The sequence below is a fragment of the Catharus ustulatus genome, chromosome 4, assembly GCF_009819885.2.
Source record: "Catharus ustulatus isolate bCatUst1 chromosome 4, bCatUst1.pri.v2, whole genome shotgun sequence".
Taxonomy (NCBI): Eukaryota; Metazoa; Chordata; class Aves; order Passeriformes; family Turdidae; genus Catharus; species Catharus ustulatus.
The window spans coordinates 33,585,010-33,604,032 of NC_046224.1; the positions used below are offsets into that span (position 1 = coordinate 33,585,010).

The following is a 19,023-nucleotide window of genomic DNA, read 5'->3' on the forward strand; positions in this document are numbered from 1 at the left end:
CCTTTATGAATCCTAAGCACGTACCATCTTGTACAAATACTGACGCGTCTTGCTCCACCACCTCAATAAAATACCTCAATGAATGTGCGTGTCCACTTCACCAAAATACACAAGTGCTTCTGGGGGGACATTTCCAGGGATTTAAAATAACCCCAAACAATTTGCTTTATCAAATGTGTGTGTTTGAGGTAGGGTACTTCCCCACCTTCATGCCTAAGTGTGCTGACAATCAGGATGAAATTGCTGTCTCATTTTTAGGGGAAAAAAGGAATTAGGCAAAAAAAACAGCAGAAGAAAAGAGGTTTGGATTTTTTTTTGTTTGTTTTGTTTAGTTTTGGGATGTTTGCGGGTTTTTTAGGGGGTGTATGGGGTTTTGTTGTTGTTGTTTTGGGGTTTTTTTTGTTCTTTTTGGAATTTGGTTGTGGTTTTCTTTCTGGTTATCAACTATTTTGAACACTACCCAAAAATACTGAAACTCTGCTCTGAGCTGCACTAGCTATTCACCAACACCTTCTTTTGCTCTCTCTTTGCACATCTGATTCTTAACTGAGCCAGTTCTAACCTGGATTTTGTTACTTGTCTTGCAACTAGGGCAGTGGGTTGGTTGAATTTTTTGTCAGTAAAGATCTTAAAAACAACTTTCCTCCTTCCCATGCAACTACCCTGACACATTACCCTGAGTACCCTTTTTTCTGGAAGAGTACCCACAGCCACGGACAACATCTTGTTAATAATGGAGACAATTTTTTAAAGTGTTTTCACACGTGGTGCTCAAGGCATATTTGACCCTTCCTCATTAGTACTGGTGGCGTGTTTTAAAATATTACTGGTTTTAAGCTGAAGATTATTCCTGTAATACTGTAATATCCCACTTTTAGAATGGGGAACAGAAACTTCAGCCTGTGCACACTGTTCAAAAGTCTGTAATTGCATATTTTTGCAGTATCTTTTTTAAAAAAGAATAAATTGATTAAATTGTAAATTAAGCACACATTTTTCTTAGTATATTTTCAGTTCTCGGGATTGTGACTAAGTATTGTGTGTACTTCAGTTGGAAACAGATTTTTGGTATGTGATTAAGGCATTTTATGCGGATTTTGGTATGTCTGAAAAGTGCTGTGTACGGGATCCCATGAACTCTCCTCCAGTGCTTTCACTCACATTAGCACACTGTTTCTCAACCATTGCTGATTCCAGCTTATACTGCCATCTCCAGTTCAACCCTGATATTGTTTAATATGCAGCTGATGCACTTAATAGGTGCACTATATGCATATGTATTTATATGGATGTAAATTCACATCTGGACATAGGCACGCATATGTATGTACAACATGTAACTAGATTAAAGAGTGTTGGTGAAATGCTCCTTAATGGATTCGGTTGCTAATGAGGCATCATCTGAAGGCAGGGGGATGTCTGGCTCCTCAGAACCAAGCTGACAGTATTTCCCACTGCTCAGATACGTATGTGGAGCTCATGTAGGTCTCATTTCTGCCCTTGCTGAATGTCCTTGGCATTAGTATGCCTGACCATCTTTTGGCTGCCAAGACCCCAATGCAATCTTATTTTATAACCAGGTTCCAAGAAGTTTACACATTACGGGCCTAGAAAAGGTCTCTCATTCTGATCTCTGAAATTAACAGACAGAAGATATTTTAAGGTTTACTAAAACACCCAAACATTAAAACCCCCACTACTTTGGATCTTGGACTACTTTGGACCCATATAAAGATTGGACGGGCAAAATTTTCAAACTGGACTTTTTCTGCACAGTTGTCCAACCTATTCTTTCTTATTTGCCAGGACCCAAGCTCAAGAAGATGTCTTTCATCTGAGAAGAAACAAAACTTCACTGTAGCTCATGTTTAGTAACTGTCATCGCTTCTGCTTCCTGATTTCATTTAGCAAAGTCATCAACAGTCATATGAGAAATCAGGAACTCTGAACTGGGTTTATGGCAAACAAATTAGTAGTGTTTGCACTTACAGGTATTATTTTGAGGTAGGAACTGAGGCCTTGTGTGAAGAAACTCTAAACACATGAGATAATTGAGTGGAAACTCTAAGCAGAAAGGTAAAACACTACTTTCAAAATTATTTTTGTCCAATGATTCACATCAGCTGTATTCTGACTTACCTTGATTTAGCAAATGAGTGCCTGAAGGCAGATGACACTCAAAATGGTGTCTGAACAGTAGTACTAAACAGTTTGCTTCTGACTTGTGAAATGCATATTTCAAGGCTTTGTATTTACTTGGAACTTCATTCAAACAGAACAGAGAGACAAGAGATAATTTGTGTTAAATGGAGCCTGAACAGTGAACTTGCCTTGAGTGTCAGCTTAGGTGCTTCCCTAAAATGAACAGCAGAAATGTAATTTGTCATATGAATGCACAAAGCTAGTGATGAGTCAAGATATCCAGAGCATAATTGCTTGTCACCTCACGCAAATATTTGGATTTGAACACGTGCTTTTTATTTCCTGAGGTTTTGGGCGGTTTTATTTGGGTTTTTTGTTGGGTTGGTGTTTTTGGGGTGTTGGTGTTTTTGGTTGGTTGGTTTGATTGATATTTTGGTTTGGTTTGTGCCACTGTTTTTGCTGTTGTGTTTGTTTGCTTGTGTTTGTTTTTTTTTGTTGTTGTTGTTTTTTTCTTTGTATAGCACCCAATGAGAAATCCTTATTATTTAAAAATTTTATGCTCACTGTAAAAACACTGGAGATCTGGAAGTGAAATGCATAACATTACTACAAAGGATTCATAACTTCTGTAATTTCAGAGGAAGAAGAAGCAGTGGTGGTTAGAGGAAGGAAGGCATAAAATTAATAACTGTGCTTTAAGTGGGCACAGTTGATAGTGTTTTGATCTTCTAGTAATACAACAGATACAAAAAAATCAAAGCAGAAGGAACCAACACAATTCACTCCTGTCTTTCAATAAAAGACAATAGAATGAAAAGTTGCTTACAGTAAGAAACTTTGGAAAAGCCCTATACACCACCTCTGTCTTTCATACATAAAAGAAATTTGTCATAGTCAGTTTTTTAAGATATGCACTAATATACTGAAAATTAAAATACATAGAGGAAAATTTATAAGAGTGAAAAATTGCCTACTGCCTTGGTCTTTTTGCTAATACATGAGAAAATGTGAGAGGAATATTTTGATTTATAAATAATTGCATGATTGAATAAGGTTAAGGTTTCTCAGATGTGACCTAATGTATTAAGAATTTCTTCCCTTTATAACTGGAGGGGGAAGCTGAAAATTTGAAATGCTGTTTTCTTTGGTATGTAATTAAACTATAAATGACCTTTTATGTAGTTAATCTGTATATTCTAATTTTAAAAGTCTTGTGATTTATTAGCAAGAAAAACTTCTGTCAGTCCTGCATGAATATTCTTATATGGAGACCGTGGTCCCTTAATCAGAAGATCCAGTCACCATCCAAGGCAGAAAACACAGCCAGTGTTCCCCATCCAGCTTCAAGCCCCGCAGTAGTGTGGAAGAAAAATTGTTGTGCCTTTGCTACCATGAGAAGGTATCAATTTGTACAGCTACAGATTTATTTTGTTGTAATGCCTTTGGGTATTGTAAACATTCCAGGAAAGCTACTATGTTTTTTTTTGGGTGATGTCTATTTCTTTGGCAGACTAGAAAATCTCAGGTTGGAGTGGTTACTACAAGTTTGAGAAATTTTCAAGGGTTTTTTTTTTCTTTTGGTAATACTTTATAAATGGTACCTGTTTCTTAAGGTTCTGGAGAGTGTTATCCCACTGGATACAGACTGTGGAAACCCAGGAGAGATCCAAATAAATGGCAGTATGTGGTGCATATTTACTTAAATGTTTGTAAGCCGTGTGACAACACCAAAAAAAGCAGGGATCAGCCGTGTTTACCGACCTGAATTTTTATTACGTTCTGCTGTCAGATCTTGTTTCATGAATAAATACCAAATTCATGGAAGAAGCAAAGTGTATTTCTCAAAAATACAATTTAATGACTTGAAGTTTATGCTTTACCGACTGTATTTGAATGAGACACACATCTAGTGGGTGCCTTCCCTGCCTTTGGCAGGGGGTTGGAACTAGAAATGGGTCCCTTCCCACACACTTACTGCGCCACGCACTTATCTTCCACGGAGCAGAGTTTCGCCGTTCCGACTCTGCTGGGCACCGTACACACCAGCACACGCACGCAGGGACTTCATGCCTGCTCCGTTACCCAGCAAGAAGCTCGGACGAGACAACAGCACACAAACATCCTAAGCCCTTTTCAGGCTCGCAGTCCTGCTGCGCGGTGAAAATGCCGCCAGAAATCATTGTTGAAGCTCGTTAAAGATGCCAGGGGAAAGTTTCCCGGCCCGCGGCGGGCAGGGCCGGGCCGGGCCGCGCCGGGCGCGGCAGGGTCGGGGTGCCGGGCGCAGGGGCCGAGCCGCGGGGCGCGGCCGACCGCGGCTGGGGGCAGGTCCGGCGCCGCCACCGCGGCACGTCCCCACCCGCCGGCCGAGGGGAGCTCCAGGAGTCCATTTTAGCGGGCCGGCCGTGGCCGAGGCTCGGCGGGGCGGGGGCAGAGCCGGCAGCGCCCCGGGGGCACCCGCAGCGCCCGGCGGGCGGTGCGAGCGGCGGGCGGGGACAGAGAGGCGGCCCGGCCAGCGACACGGGTGAACCATCCCACAAACACACGCTGAGAGCTCGTGGCAGCAGAGAGCAGCGTTTGGGTTGGTTTCCCCCCACTCTCCGTCCGTACTCCCCCCACACCTTTTTTTTTTTTTTTTTTCCTCTTTTCTCTCCAAAAAACATGGCTGAAGCTGGGACGGGCTTTTTGGAACAGCTCAAGTCTTGCATCGTGTGGTCCTGGACTTACCTCTGGACGCTGTGGTTCTTCATCATGCTCTTCCTCGTCTACATCTTAAGGGTGCCGCTGAAGATCAATGACAATTTAACCACAGGTAGGCAGCGATCGCCGCGCCTGCCCCAGGGCGGCTCAGCCGGGGGTGCCGTGCACGGGGAGCGCCCAGCGCCGCCCCCTCGGCGTTCGCTGCTGGCTTGGGCTGTTTGTGCTGTTCCTGTCGTACTCGGGCGTTTTTATTCACCAGGATTACAACTTTAGTTGTGTTTCTGATAAAAATTAGATCTCAGCTGCTTTTGCTGAATGATAACAAATAGTAAGAGTGCAAGTTCGCCGGAAGAATATCGCTGTTGCAATGGACTTTGCTTTGGGTGCTGAGGCTCGCTAAGGTGGTGTGCCCCTGCTCGTACAGGATCAGTAACTTAGGGACTGTTAGCCCGTCTGGATTGGGCACTTATGGCTTTATATTGACACTGCTTATGTTTCCTACCCATCTACTTTGAGAATTTAATTTCTGACCCCCCCCCCCCCTCCCACCCCCACGCTGGAGAGGACAAATTCGTTTTGGGGCAGATCAGATGTAACCCATGTGGTATCCGTGCTGCTAGGAAGTTAAAGCCAGTTAAAAATTATCTGAGCGTTTTTCACCCATCCCTCTGGCCTGTTCTCATTTGATAAGCCTCTGGCAATTCCAGCATCAAAGGAGAATTAAAAAAAAAAAAAAAAAAGAAGAAGATTCAACATACAGCAGCTTTCAATTTAAGCATAAATGCAATTATGAATTACATTTATAAACTTTGAATGCGATTTTGGTCAAATTTTCACAATATGTCTTTGGACGATATCCTGGTTTTTTTGACACTGATGCACACTGATTAGAACAGGAAGTAATTTTTTTTGTTTGATTCTTAGTAATTTGTGTCATGCGTACGTCCCAGGTAACCATTGCAGACCATGCTTGTCAAACAGAATGTCAGAATGCTTTAGATTATAATTTTCGCTATTGCAAAAAATCGCAGGCGTCCATCTGAGACCTAATCAACCCCCTCTGATTTCTTCCTGAATTTGAATAAACTAATTCTTGATGTGCTTTCTCATTTAAAATGTTACTCCAGCTGTGTCATCTTGGGGTTTACTGAAATGTCTCAAAATGCAAGTAAAATGACAGTATGAAATCTTTGAGGAGTTTAAAAAGGCTGAAAAAAGTCCCAAAGTGTCTGAAAATGAAACTGAGAGCCTGAAAAGACATGAAAATGACCGGGGAGAACTATAGGCACAGTATGGTCTTTGTGCATCATCTGTTCCTAAATGGAATTTATTAAAAAACTAATACTGGTAATAACATGATAATTTTTTGTTTAGTTTTTTTCAAAGTTTTTGTGAACTAATTAAAACAGATTTTAACGTATTGTGGACTGTCTTCCCCTCCACCCCTCCCAGCTGCTTACGGTTGGATTCTAGTGCCATTAGCTTAAGGTTGATCATGAAGTGCCACACCAACTGATGATGTGATACCAATCACATGTATTTCAGTGATGTGAAAATAAGTATGGAAATGTTGCTGCTAAAATTTCAAAGTGACGTAAAGAAATAGCAGGGTGATTAAAAAGAATGGCTGGGTATTTTCCCAGAGCAGGCTGGATCTGTTGGTGAGTTGAGGTCAAACAAACTGGTTTTCAGTACCACCAGAGGCAGGCTTAGGCAGCCAGTTAAAAAACTGCAGTTCCACAGGTATGATTTGTACTTTGTGCAATAGTGATTCAGAAAAGGTTTTAGGGGTTTAGGTCAAACACCTTAAACAGTCTGCAGTGGGCTGCTGTGATATGAAGGACTAGTGTGGCATGTATGGGAGGGCACCTGCCATGAGGACCTGGTGCTTGCTGCTGCTGTATGATTTTGTTTTTCCATGCCTAGTGTCAGTATTTTTAAAAGGAAGTGGAAAAGCTGGAGAAGATAGTGGAAAAACTATTCCAGGGCTGGAGAGAAGCATCAGAATAAGATTACAGTGAGGCAGTATTGTTGTGGAGAGAGAGAGAAAGAAATGGCCTTTTAATAATGAAAAGAATTGTAAGAATTGATGATTAGAAGGAGAGGGTAAACTCAATTTTGTCTTAATCAGGCATTAATTTTTAGCAAACTTAGATCAGCTGATAAAGGAACCTTTGGGATTTGCATGTCTGAAAGTCTTGAAATCCAGTGGTGAAATAGGAATCACTAGTGTTTGTGCAGCCTTAAATTGCTTTTTGGCAAGGACAGGGCAGCAAGCTGTGCACCACCGGCAGTCAGTCATTGCAGATGGTTTCACCAAATAGACAGGTGCTTGGTCAGTTGTATCAGAAAGTCTGAGTAAGAAGAACTGTGGGGTCTTTTTTCCCCTCTTTCAATGCTGTACAGTGCATTAGTGCATGTTGATCATCTCATGTGTTTCAGTGATTTCCCAGGCTTGAAGGTCCTCAGTTTGGCCAAGCAGTGTCCTCAGTGGAGTATATTACTGTGATATATACCGCAAGGGAAATCTAGTCTGTCATATAAAAATACTAATGTTAAGTCTGATTGTGGTGTTTCATGTGGTTTTGGTTTTTTTGGTTTTTGGTTTTTTTTTTTTTTTTTCATTTGTTAAAAGTCCAGATCAAATAATAAAATTGTGAGCAGGAGAGTTTGAAATATTGTACCATACCGGTAGCCAGGAATCAAGAGAGGACACTTAATATGCCACACTAGAATATTAAATACAGAATAAGCAGTTGAGGAAGCAGATGTTATCATCTTACTCCAAAATAATTAAACATGTCTATTTTACATAACATGCTGTATTTTCTTCCCGTGTTGGCACTTGCATGACTTCTGAATGCCACACTAATCTAAGACACACCTCTTCTAAAAATGTGCTTGTTTTTCCTGACGTAAGAATTTGGGTTTCCAGTCAAATCCTAAGAAGGAAAGAGGCACTGAAGTTAAACAGTTTCTGATGATTTTATTTATCCTTTCAAAGTGCAACAGAAAGACATTTAATGACCAGAGCATTAAGTGCGACTGACTTGGTGACAAGGCAGGACAGGAAACCTCAGACAGGAGGGCAGAAAAATCAGATAAACTAAAGTTTCACACTAAAAGTGTGAAAAATACATACATGGGTATGAGCCCTGGGCTGAGTCTGGCTCCCTTGGTGTCTGTGGAGTATTATTATTCAGCTTTGCTAGAGCAAGGCCCTGTGGTGTTACCAGCTGAGCTGCTAGAGAGGGGAGCATTAGAAGCCGGCAGAATGGAAGAAAAGAAGTGAAGCTGTCCTGCCCAGCCCCTGAGGTCAGCAGGCTCAGGTAACCATGGCTGGAAGAGCAAGACTACATCATCTTGTGGTGCCTAGGACAGAGTTGGTATCTGAGAAACATGGTTTATTTCTTCGGTATGAATTTTTGAAAGCTATTATTTTGACAGTGAAATACTGTCAAATAAATAGCTAACATTTTAATTAATGTGGGATTTGTGATCAGGTAATAGAGTTCTTAAAGCCCAGTACCTGAAACAGTGTGTATGGTGTTGGCCATTTGGGGAGGGAAGAGGCTGGTGTGAAGCAGGGCTGGCAGCATTCACCCCTGTGCTTTGCGGGGCCAGGGGGTGAGCATGTTCCAAGTCCTGTAAATTTAGGATAACAACACTTTGTCCAAGAATCTCTGGGAAGACACAAAACGGAGAGGCTTTTTTTAGTTAACCTGATCCACCTCGGATGTGTTCACCAGTGTGTGCGTTGCACTGACTTCAGGAAGCAAAGCACTTGGAAAAGACCCATCTTATGAAACTGTCTTGTGTTAAACTGTGCGAGAAAGCTGAGGATGGTTTGATTAGCAGAAATACTGCAGGAGATGGAGGCATGGAGCCTGCATGGAGCCTGCCTGTCACGTTTGGGCTATGCTGTCTTAGGGTGGTGGCTGCTGTCAGCAAAGCTCATCTCATCTTTCTGATCTTCCCTTTCTGGGCTTCCTGACTCTGCAGATCTATGCTGTGCATTGGTGCAATGTGCCCCAATAAACTGCAATGTGAGAAAAAATGTAGCTTTTCATTCCCATGGTCTCAAATTCAAGTAACCACAGTAAACATTTGCCTGTTATTAAAATTTAACTAATTTAACTTTTTTTCCTGCTGCTGATAGTTTGGCCATGTGGAGCTGCATGTGTGCAAGCTGTGGTAATAAAGCACCCTTAGGACAGAAGGGTTTTTTGGGAACTGGGCACCTGGGAGTATGTCCTGTCTGGGCTGGGGGGACACGGCTGCAGGTGCTGGGGCTGGGACTGCCAGTGCCTGCTCAGCCTCTGAAGCGTGCTGAGGTGTGTTTGCTGTGATAACATCTTGACAGCTGGTCAGGAGGTATTGTTCCCCTTCATAAATTTAAGCTAGTTAATCATGAGAGTTGGAAAACATTAACCTGACAAAGGCCAGGGAGTTTAAAATAGTTTGAAAACCAGTGAATAGATTTTTTCTTTTGAGAAGAACTGAAGGACAGTTAGCTTTAGTTTTGCAGACTTGCTGGTAGTTGTTTGATCTTTCTTCAAAGCATCATTGTGGTGGGTTTCCTTGTAAGCATCTGCTGTGTGAGCTACAGAAGTGATTGTGGTGGTGGGCAAGTCAACAAAAAACCTGAAGCAAAAATCTCATGCCACCAAAGGAGATGGAAGAATTCTTAACTCCCTGCAAGTGCCATGTAGATTTGTTTGGGGTATTTTTAAGAATTTGACTGTTGAAAGTAAGATTTCAAGTGCATGACCACTTCTGTCAAGGTCAGCATCAATCCTGCATATGAAATTCACAGAATCAGTTACAGATAGATAGTTTGCTCACTGGCCCAAAATCACTTGCATTAATTTTTGCATTTCTTAGAATGTAAATTAAATATTTACTGAATGCTGATGTTATTTTCTACTTAGTGGAATTAAAGTAGACAGTGTTTTCTTAACTGTTAACCCCTCTCTTCAGCTGTATCACTTAAAGCACCACAAAGCATTTGTAGTTGCTGCTGAGCCTCCAGACAGGGTTTGGATGTTAGAGGTTTTTTTGGTCTCCCTTTTTTGGTTTTGTGGAAATTAATTTTTGCTGCTGTAGGCTAATATTCAGGAAGTTATTATAAAGCAGGTTTTAACTATTTTAAGCATGTGTATTTTTATTATGGTACACTTGGAAACTTTCCCTTTAATTTTTTATGGAAGAGATTATGATGTGCATGAAGGTAGTCTATTACTTCTGACAAAAGGTAGACAAATCTTTGTAGATTAAACTGGGTACTGTGAGGTACTTGTGGGGACGTTACTCCTCTGTTGGCTATTAAAGGGGGTGGCTGAAGGCTCCTTCCACCTGTTTTTAAATTAGCTCTTCCTGGGGGAAAAGCCATATCAAAACTTGCTGGATCATTTCCCAATTGATGCAATAAACAATGATACTTGTTTTCTATGAATTTTGACATTTCTTCACCAGTTTGACTTTTTGGTTGAGCTAAATTTTTCAGTCGGCATCAGATGCTGGAAACAGAGTGAAGTTTGTGGGAAATGCATGGTTTTTAGAAAATGATGTTTTAAGAAATTGACTTGCTTACTGCGAAAGCTCTAGAGGATTTGCAATCAGTATTTCAGTGGAAACATGTAAGCCAGAGCCTTCAAAATAATATTTGGTAACATCTTGAGTGAGCTTACTGTAACTGGTTGATATACAGTCATGGAGCTGTATTACCAGCTAATAACTGAAGTCTAATGTCCTCTGTGTGCTGATGAAAGTCTGAGGAAATGCTCCTAAAACTGCATGTGGGATTTTCCCAAAGCATCCACTGAGTGCCCGTACAAATTTAGCCCGAAAGAGCATAGGGCCCCCATCGTTCACAGGGGTCACAGGACCTAATTGTCCGAGTGGCTGCAAAAATACCACCATTCTAAATTAAAGAAAGAACTTAAAATAGATCTCCTTTTTTTTGTGGCTATTTTACAAAGCAAATGCAAAAATCCAGATCATAAATTTGCATTTGTGAAAGACAAAAGAAGTGCTAACTGATGTTAGTGCCTCGAGGACTGAAAGAGAAAAGTACATACTTCTGTGCCAAGACTGTACATGAAATGAAAAATAGAAGGTCATGATGCCTGCCTGAGAGCAGCACTTGGCAGGAATTAGGAAGATGATGTTTGATAAAACAGGGATTTTTGAGGAAATGACCACCAGGGTTTTAAAATGGATTGTCTGAGAGGAGCTGTGGAGAGTCTAGCAAAACCACACTGCTAGCCTAAGGAAGCTCAAGATGTTTATCTACTCACAGAGAAGCTACTTGGCAGGAGGTGTGAGAGCTTTAATCTAGCTGACAAACGTACAGTGAGCTTCCTAAATATATGGAAGTAAAATTGATGTTAAATCATCAGAATTGGGACCCAAATCATCGTGGTCTGAAGAAGCAGTCTGGCAGTGCCCTCGCTTTAATAGAGAGGTGGTTGCTTTTGCTGTCAACTCTGTGATGGGGAAGAAAGTAGTAGGTAATAAAGTAGCCTTTAGTATGGGGAAGACAGATCTTAAAAAAGGGGTGGCTGCAAACTGAACCCAGAGGAATGCACATGCTAAGTATTTTTTATCAGAGATTTTTGAAGATGTGTTTTTGGACCCAGCTCATACAAGGGATATTATGCCTCTACTCTCACAGTATTAAAACCTTCAGTGTAATGAGTATTGCCAGGCTCTTTGGTGGGGAAACTGGGAGTGAAATCTAATGGCCCAGGAGAGCTGACTAGTTAAGACATTATCATGCTGAGGTTTAAAACCCCCCACAACCAGCTGAAAACACTTGCTGGTGCTGTGCAGGTATGTTGTGCATAGAGGCTCTCATAGTCCCAGATGTGCCAGGACTTTTGTGCACATGCCAGAGAGTCCCCGCTGAGTCCAAGGTTTCTGTGCGTTGTTCAGTCAGCTGGCAAGCTCTGTGCTTAAAGGAGAGTTATTTGTCTTGCTGGCAAGTGGTAAAGCAAATAAAACCACTTAAGTGGTGGCTTAGGTTGGAGGGACAAAGCAGTTTCTTCTGGATTGAAGGAATGAACATTGCTGTCAGAAGCTAATGAAGCCTTTTGTGTGGCTGTCACAACAAGTCAGGATTCACCTTTTTTAATCCAAGATTAGTTATTTAAGAAGGTATTTTATATTTAGCAAAATCAGGCCCTGCTCTAGATACCTGTCAGAATGTTGAATACAATGGAGAGTTCTATTGAACTGAACAGGGAGAGCTAAGGCAAAGGGAAATGAGACCTTGATTCTGCAAACCTTCAGTTTGTTGCACCAGCATAGGCCCAGGGCTTTACTGCACAGGTAATTAATATGCATGAATCCTCAAAGGCTTGGGTCTAAATATTTTACGAAGGTACTGCAGGGAGCCTGTAGCAATATGGGGCGTGAGTCCCCAGTCATTTCTGCCCAAAGATGGTTTTTCCTCTTGTGGTTTGATGATAGCACCTAAGTTTTGCATTTTTTTACCAGAGCTGTTTCAGGAACACAGTTAGGGCATCTGTCATAGAATTTGTGATAATGCCTATCCTGGTCCTGTGGACAAACTATGAGGTACTTGTGGGGACGTTACTCCTCTGTTGGCTATTAAAGGGGGTGGCTGAAGGCTCCTTCCACCTGTTTTTAAATTAGCTCTTTGTGGCACTGAAGGCATCTATTGAAAGATTGTGTTATAAACTCTAGCTTGTCCTCATGTCTGTGAAGTGTCGTGTGGACCAGTGATGCCGTGTAAATTTTAATGAGTTAAAGTTGCTTTGTGAAATCCCAGCACACAATAATTGGAATTTTTTTGTGCGTGTCTTAGTCAGGCACTGCAGAAGGGCAACCAATTTTAACACCAAGAACACTAAGCTTAAGCAACAATAATGCATTTAAAGACAAGTTAATGTCACGCTTTCAGCAGACAGAACAAACAAGTTGTAACTGTTAAGCCTGAGGAAAGGGCCTAAATTCAAAGTCCAAATCAAATCTCACCAGCTGCTGAGAGAAGACAAAGATTTATTATTGTGGAGTCTAAACTGGAAGTTTCTCACTGTGCTAGACTCATTGCTTAAGCGATTAAGTGCACTTAAATATACCAGTTAGAAGGATGAAAGTTATAGGGCAAAAATTAAATGGAGTCACCGTTAAGATTCCTATTTTGTGTAGTGTGCCAACTGCAACCATGAAAACTAATTTCCAGCTCACTTTCTACAAATAAATTTGGCTTATTAAGCGTCAGGACTGTTGAAATGCAGGATCTTGTGCACAGTGGCAAGACACTCAGTGATCAAATTTAAAGCACAAGAAGTGTTGTTATCATCATCCTCATTTTATTTTGTAAGGCGGCCATTTATTTCTGTAGAAAATATGCTTGTAACCTGAGCGTGTCATAGATGCTGGACTTCCCATGGCTAAATGTTTTCTTGACATGTCCTGTATGTTTATGCTGAGGGCTGAAAACTGTTTACTGTGTGGTTTGGTCTGAAGCAAGGTTATATGATCCACTAATGCACTTAATGTTCCATGTAAAATTTCTTTTGCTATTTTTAATACTGAAGTTAACTTGATAGCAGTGTACCCATCTGGTATGTTTTGCACAAATCTCGGCTTAGAGTCCCAGGCTACTCATTTCCTCAGTTTTCAGAGGGAAGGTTAAACCAGAGCCTGTCAGAGAAGGCTTGCAGCTGGCCTTCTGCACCCTGTGCAGGGGACAAGGGGACACAGAGTCCCAGGGTGAGGCTCAAGATACTTCTTGAGCAGCAGCCAACTTTGTGCAGCAGCGGGATGCTGCAGCTGAGCTGATGAGCCCTCCCTGTGAAGAGAAGGACCTGGGGAGGTCTTGTGCAGGGCTGCACTGATGCACAATTACTGATCTTAGAAACCAGAAGTGTCTTCTCTATAGTGCTTGACTTGAGGGATTTATCTACCTGCTCAGAGTAGGCTCCTGGATCGTACTGCATTGTTGTGAAAGTGCCTTCTGGTCCCTATGTCTGTCCTGCTCGTTGGGTCAGGACGAAGGAGGATTGATACAAGCACGAGTGAATTGCTTTAGCAGTTAATATTGTCCTACCTATTCCCAGAAATTCTTGTCAAGAGTTTATGGCTTAAAAGTACTGTTGACAGTTGTGTTAGCAGTCAGCCCAAAAGCCACATAGTCATGTGGGGAACACAAGTCCCAAGGGGCTCTGATTAGCTCCAGGATTTATGCAGGTGTCAGAGCTGCAGGATTTCCTCAGACCTGGCCTGAGGGAGGGTTTGGCCTGTATTACAGCTGAGAGTGTTTTGTCTGGGGCTCCAGAGAAGGCAGAGTTTCCAGCCTTGATATCCTCCAGTGAGGACTGTGTAGAGGCTGTGCTCTGTGGCACGGGAGAGGTGTACAGGCCTCTCTGTGTCTGACTCCAACACTCAGTCATATTTTACATTATCTCCCCATAAACTGCTGCACAGAAAGATTTTTTTCCAGAACCTGATATTCTCATGGATAGAAGCTTTTTTCTCACTGTGGCTTAGATGTATTTGTGGCTGGCTTGCACATTGTTTTTGCTTGTGACAGCTCTCTCTTTTACCTGCAGAAGCATCAGTATCACTGTGAAGACTGGTTCCCAGTGCACTCGTGGGGTTTTTCCTGCCTGTCCGTGCCATATAAGATTGAATCAATTGGTTTGTCCTTGTGTGTTCTCCTAAAACTCTGAATGTTCTTGATTCTGCTGGTAGTACTTTATTCTTTTGGTTTTCTTGCCATTTTATAACTGGGTTTTTACACTCTCCATCACATGCCAAGGTAAGGCTTCGCTAAGTGCCTTATATAGTATAATTAATCCTTCTCATCTTCCAGTGAAAATAGTTTTCCTCGCTGTTCCTTACCTTTTGCCCCATTACCTTTGAGACAGTGTCTGTGGCAGCTCATGCCAGGTGCCTTCTACACCCTCTGCTTTTGGTAATGAAAATACTCTGTCAGGCTCAGTTGGCAGCTCCATGTGCTCTCCACACCATCCAGTTTAGAACTACACATTTTTCTTGGTAAGAGAACTGAATATTTTTAGCAAAGGGGCACATCTGGTTGATCTGACATGATTGATTTATTTTGTGTTTTATCCTATTTTTTTCAGGTACCTTCATTGCTTAATTTACTGTTATCCTAAATATTCTCACTAACTTAGGTCTGCATTTTAAAAACAGAAATATGAAGTGCTCTGGCATAATTTGGGGGGATTGAACAGTTTATTAAAACTGTCTCAACATGGGACTTATTTTTACAAATGTAATTTCCCTCAGCAAGTTGCTTTCTCTACATCCTCTAATCTTGCACTCAACCGTGTCTTGAGCATGTTAAGTCCTCTGAATTATATCTTGCTTTCTCCTGTCACAGTGTCTCTTTTCTTGCCCTTTAATTGTTTTTTTCCCTCTACATTCAGCATTTTTGTTCCCATTCAAAAGTAAAATAAGTGTTCACTTTGGAAACTACCATATCCTCCTTTCTACCTTGCTGTGTCCATATTTATTTTGTTGAAATAGTCTTGGTTTGTTGGATTTGTTGTGATAAAATAACTGTTTTTATACAGATCTTAAGTTAACTTAGTCAGACTTTTTCAGATATAGTTTTATTTCTCTGCCTTTTGTTCTCAGCATCCCAGGTCTTGCAGGTGTTACTTGTAAGGGCTGGTATTGCTTTATTTGAAGGCCTTAGCTGATAGACTGGTATCATGAGGTAGAAATTGAAATTAATTTTCCATTATTATTTTGAGAAAGTCTGTGTTGCAATTCTGCTCTCCTTGAAGCAGTTGGCAAAGCTCCTACTGAGTTAAGGAAATGATAATGTTGTCCTAAGAGTTTTCTTTACATTAGTCTTGATAGAAGAGAGTATATAGTATATTACTCTCATACACCTCCCAGCAATCTGAAGTAAGTTTGCACATTTGCTGCCTTCCTGGATTTGAAACATGCCAGGTATCAAGACACTGAGAAGTAATGGCAGTGCAGTTTAAATAAAGGCATGTAGCATGGAAAAAAGTTGACCTGTCTAAACCTAATTTGCAAAATTTCTTACCTGCTTTTATGTTTAAAACTTTTTAATCAGTTCTCTTGCCACACATTTTTATAACTCTTGAAGTTGCAATGTAAATTTCAAGTTTTACAAGGTATCGTAGGCTTTCTGACAGTGTGACGAATTTTGCATTACATAAGCCAAATCCAGTAATTGCTAAATCACTCACTGAAAACTTTGAGTTCTTCAAATACTATTCAACTCTTCTGTAAGTCAGGTAGATCTAAAAATCCCAATTTTTCTTCAGGCCACATTTAAACTGGTAATGACTGACTATGGAACAGTACTGTTACTGGGCGATTGTTTTTGTTTCTGAGTAATATATACAGTAATATATAAAACATGTTATATTACATATACAAAATATATTGATATCTATTACATTATATATTATTTATGTTAGTAATAAAATGCAGTGCTGTCCCCCTTGTGTTTGAGGCTTCACCTTTATCATTTGGACTGCAGAGTCAGTGATGTGCAGGACTCATTGGCATTGTTTGTTACTTTCCTTGGGTGAGCTAGTAACAGAGGTTTGAAATAAATACCCTGCAATATCTTCCTTACACATCTGTTCTTCCCTGGGTGCAGTGGAGTTTGTGTTGCCCGGTGGCAGCAGTGTGTGGGTCGGGGTGCTGCCATGCTCTTTGCTGTGCTGTGGTGGCCCATGTTGTGTGTTAGTGTGAGTGAGAGCAGCTGCCTCCTGGTTGTTGTAAGGTGGCTCCGTGGCTGTGAGTGCCAGCCCAGCTTGGCTCACTGGGAGGGCAGCTCCCACCCAGGTGATCACCCAAGATCTCAGCTCTTCCACTCTGGGTTATGAGCCCTTTGCATCTTGGCAGCAGACTCTTAGAGCTGGAGTTTGTGGTTTAGTCCAGGCTGAACACTGGAGACTTTCTTAGTCTAAAATAAACAACCAACAATCCAAAAACCAGCCACAGAGAGCCCACAGACAGCTGGTCTGGCCACGAGCTCCCTGGCATACACAGCCCTCTGTACATTACCATCGTCCTCTTCCCAGGGCACACGTGATCCTTCTGCACGGGCACAAAAATCAATAATAAACAGTCAATGAATAACGAGAAGCCTGCCAACCAAAATCTCTCTTGTTTGCCTTCGTGTTTGTTTTCCTTTCCTAATCTAATGTGACAGAGAAGCATTTAAGGGAAAAGGATGCTGGGAATGATGAAATTTTATAAAGCCTTTTCTCACAGTTGCCTTTGTTTTAGGAGTGAGGGAGCTTGCTGGTACCCACGGTGGCTGACATTCGCTTGCAAAGCCTTGCACTGCAGGCTACAGCCATGGGCTCCTGGGCTTAGTCCCTCAGAAACTCTCTCCTTGTGTAACCATCAAAAACCCATGGCATTGATGCAGTAGGTAGGGATAGGACTGGCTCAGGGTGGGCTTTGCAGTTCTCAGGATGTGTTTTTATTTATATACAGAAGGCAGGTTTTATCTGCCTTAGGTCTCCAAGGTGAAGATAAATTCTCATTAAAAGTGTCTTTTCTGTTCCAATTTGCAACAGTAGTTTGTTTGGGATGAGTATTCTAAACACACATACTGGAATTATAGCTGCAAGGCAATGTTTTCAGAAGCACCTGGGGTGTTTAATTACCTATGCTTTAGTCAGCCATTAGTTTACTTATTAACATGTACTTATTAATGTACTCTTTATTCTAAGCATGGTAATAAAACAAAAAAATACCTTTCTAACTGAAAGAAAAGTATTTGATATCTGATACACAATGTATTAGGTGCATCTGCACAGTATTTTTTACTCATGGTAGTGTAATTCTGGACATCACAGCCGTTGCCCTAGCAGGAAGTTATGCTGTCAGTTTGGAATAAAAGTTAATATTAATGAGAGATGTGAGAATACCATAAAATAATAATAAACCTAAAGTATGTGCCAGTTCAAACAAATTGGTTATGGTGTTTGCTTTCTGTGAATGCTGTAGTTCAGCAAGAGCAACATTGTCTGACTCAAGTCCTCAATGTTGTTCTTAAAATACAGGTCCCTCTGGTCTGATGATTGCCAGCACTGTGTGGCAGTAAAGGGGAAATGTCTGAGGTTTGAACACTGTTTTTAATTTATAGTGAACAAAATAAATGACATATTTACTTACAGAGACAGTTAACATTACTGTTTGGCATATTGCAGTTTTAAGTTTAGTAGAAAGGATTCATTGAATTTGAAATTGTAGTTTTGATATGCAAGATATTTTATTATCCAGAAACTAACTAGAAGCCAGTGCACTGGCATTTGAGTAATTTCCATTCCGTAGTGGTTGTTACTCAGCTGGGAGCAGTGAGATCAGGTTTTTGTTCTGTGCTGTTGGTTTGTACAACAAAACTTGTCTTTGGTGGTTGCCTTCCAGTCTTTTCCCCAGTGCTTGAGCCAACCCTTCACTATGTCTTGCCTCAGCTGCCATAAGTAGATTTTGCATTTGATACTCAGTAATGTGGCAGAAGTAGAAAAGGCTTGTCCAGTTCCTGCACTAGAGGGCATCCTTTTAAAGACACGGGAGTCATGCTGAGACAAGGAAAGGCAGCTGTAGCCTGTGGGGAATGAAGTCTACCCCAAACCTAGTCCCAAACCTAGGTGTGCCTGCTGTCAGAGACCTGGTGAAGGGTCACGGCTTTGCACAGGCAGTGCTTGCACACAAGGACACAGCCCCAGGCATTAAAAGAGTGCTGGGGAGCCTCTCCATCTAAATGTCACTGTATTGCATCATGTTACCCACACAGGGGGAGTACTACTTTGGACACAGCCGCATGATTGATAAGGAATAAAGTTGTAGGGCCATCATACAGCTGAGGTAGTTGTATGGCAAAGTTAAGTCCCACCCTTGAGCTTTGGAAATCTGCTTGGGAGGGGGGTCCTGTAGGTGGCTTCTGCAAGGTCAGGTAAAAGATGAGGTTCATGACGTGTATCTCAGGCTACAGAAAGCTGAAGGAGCTGTGACTGCCATAAAACTGGATTATTTTAAGTAGAACAAAAAATGGAAAATGCAGGACTGGTTGTTGACTGAAGGTGTCTTATATTTGTTTTCCTGAAGTGGCTACCAAAAAATAAGCTAAACAGTGAGTTAAAACCAGTTGTGGTGATGGGTGCTGCATTTATGTGCCCCTGCTCC

General features: G+C 41.4%; 1 protein-coding gene across 1 annotated transcript in view; it reads left to right on the forward strand.

The window, feature by feature from the left end:
• Positions 1 to 4,650: 4,650 nt before the first annotated feature.
• The window catches only part of ST7 (suppression of tumorigenicity 7), a 134,975-nt gene continuing 120,602 nt past the window's right edge, over positions 4,651 to 19,023 (forward strand). Inside the window, exon 1 of the mRNA XM_033058542.2 lies at positions 4,651 to 4,951. Coding sequence (XP_032914433.1) covers positions 4,801 to 4,951 — 151 coding nt within the window. The 5' untranslated portion in view covers positions 4,651 to 4,800. The remainder of the gene's footprint in view (positions 4,952 to 19,023) is intronic.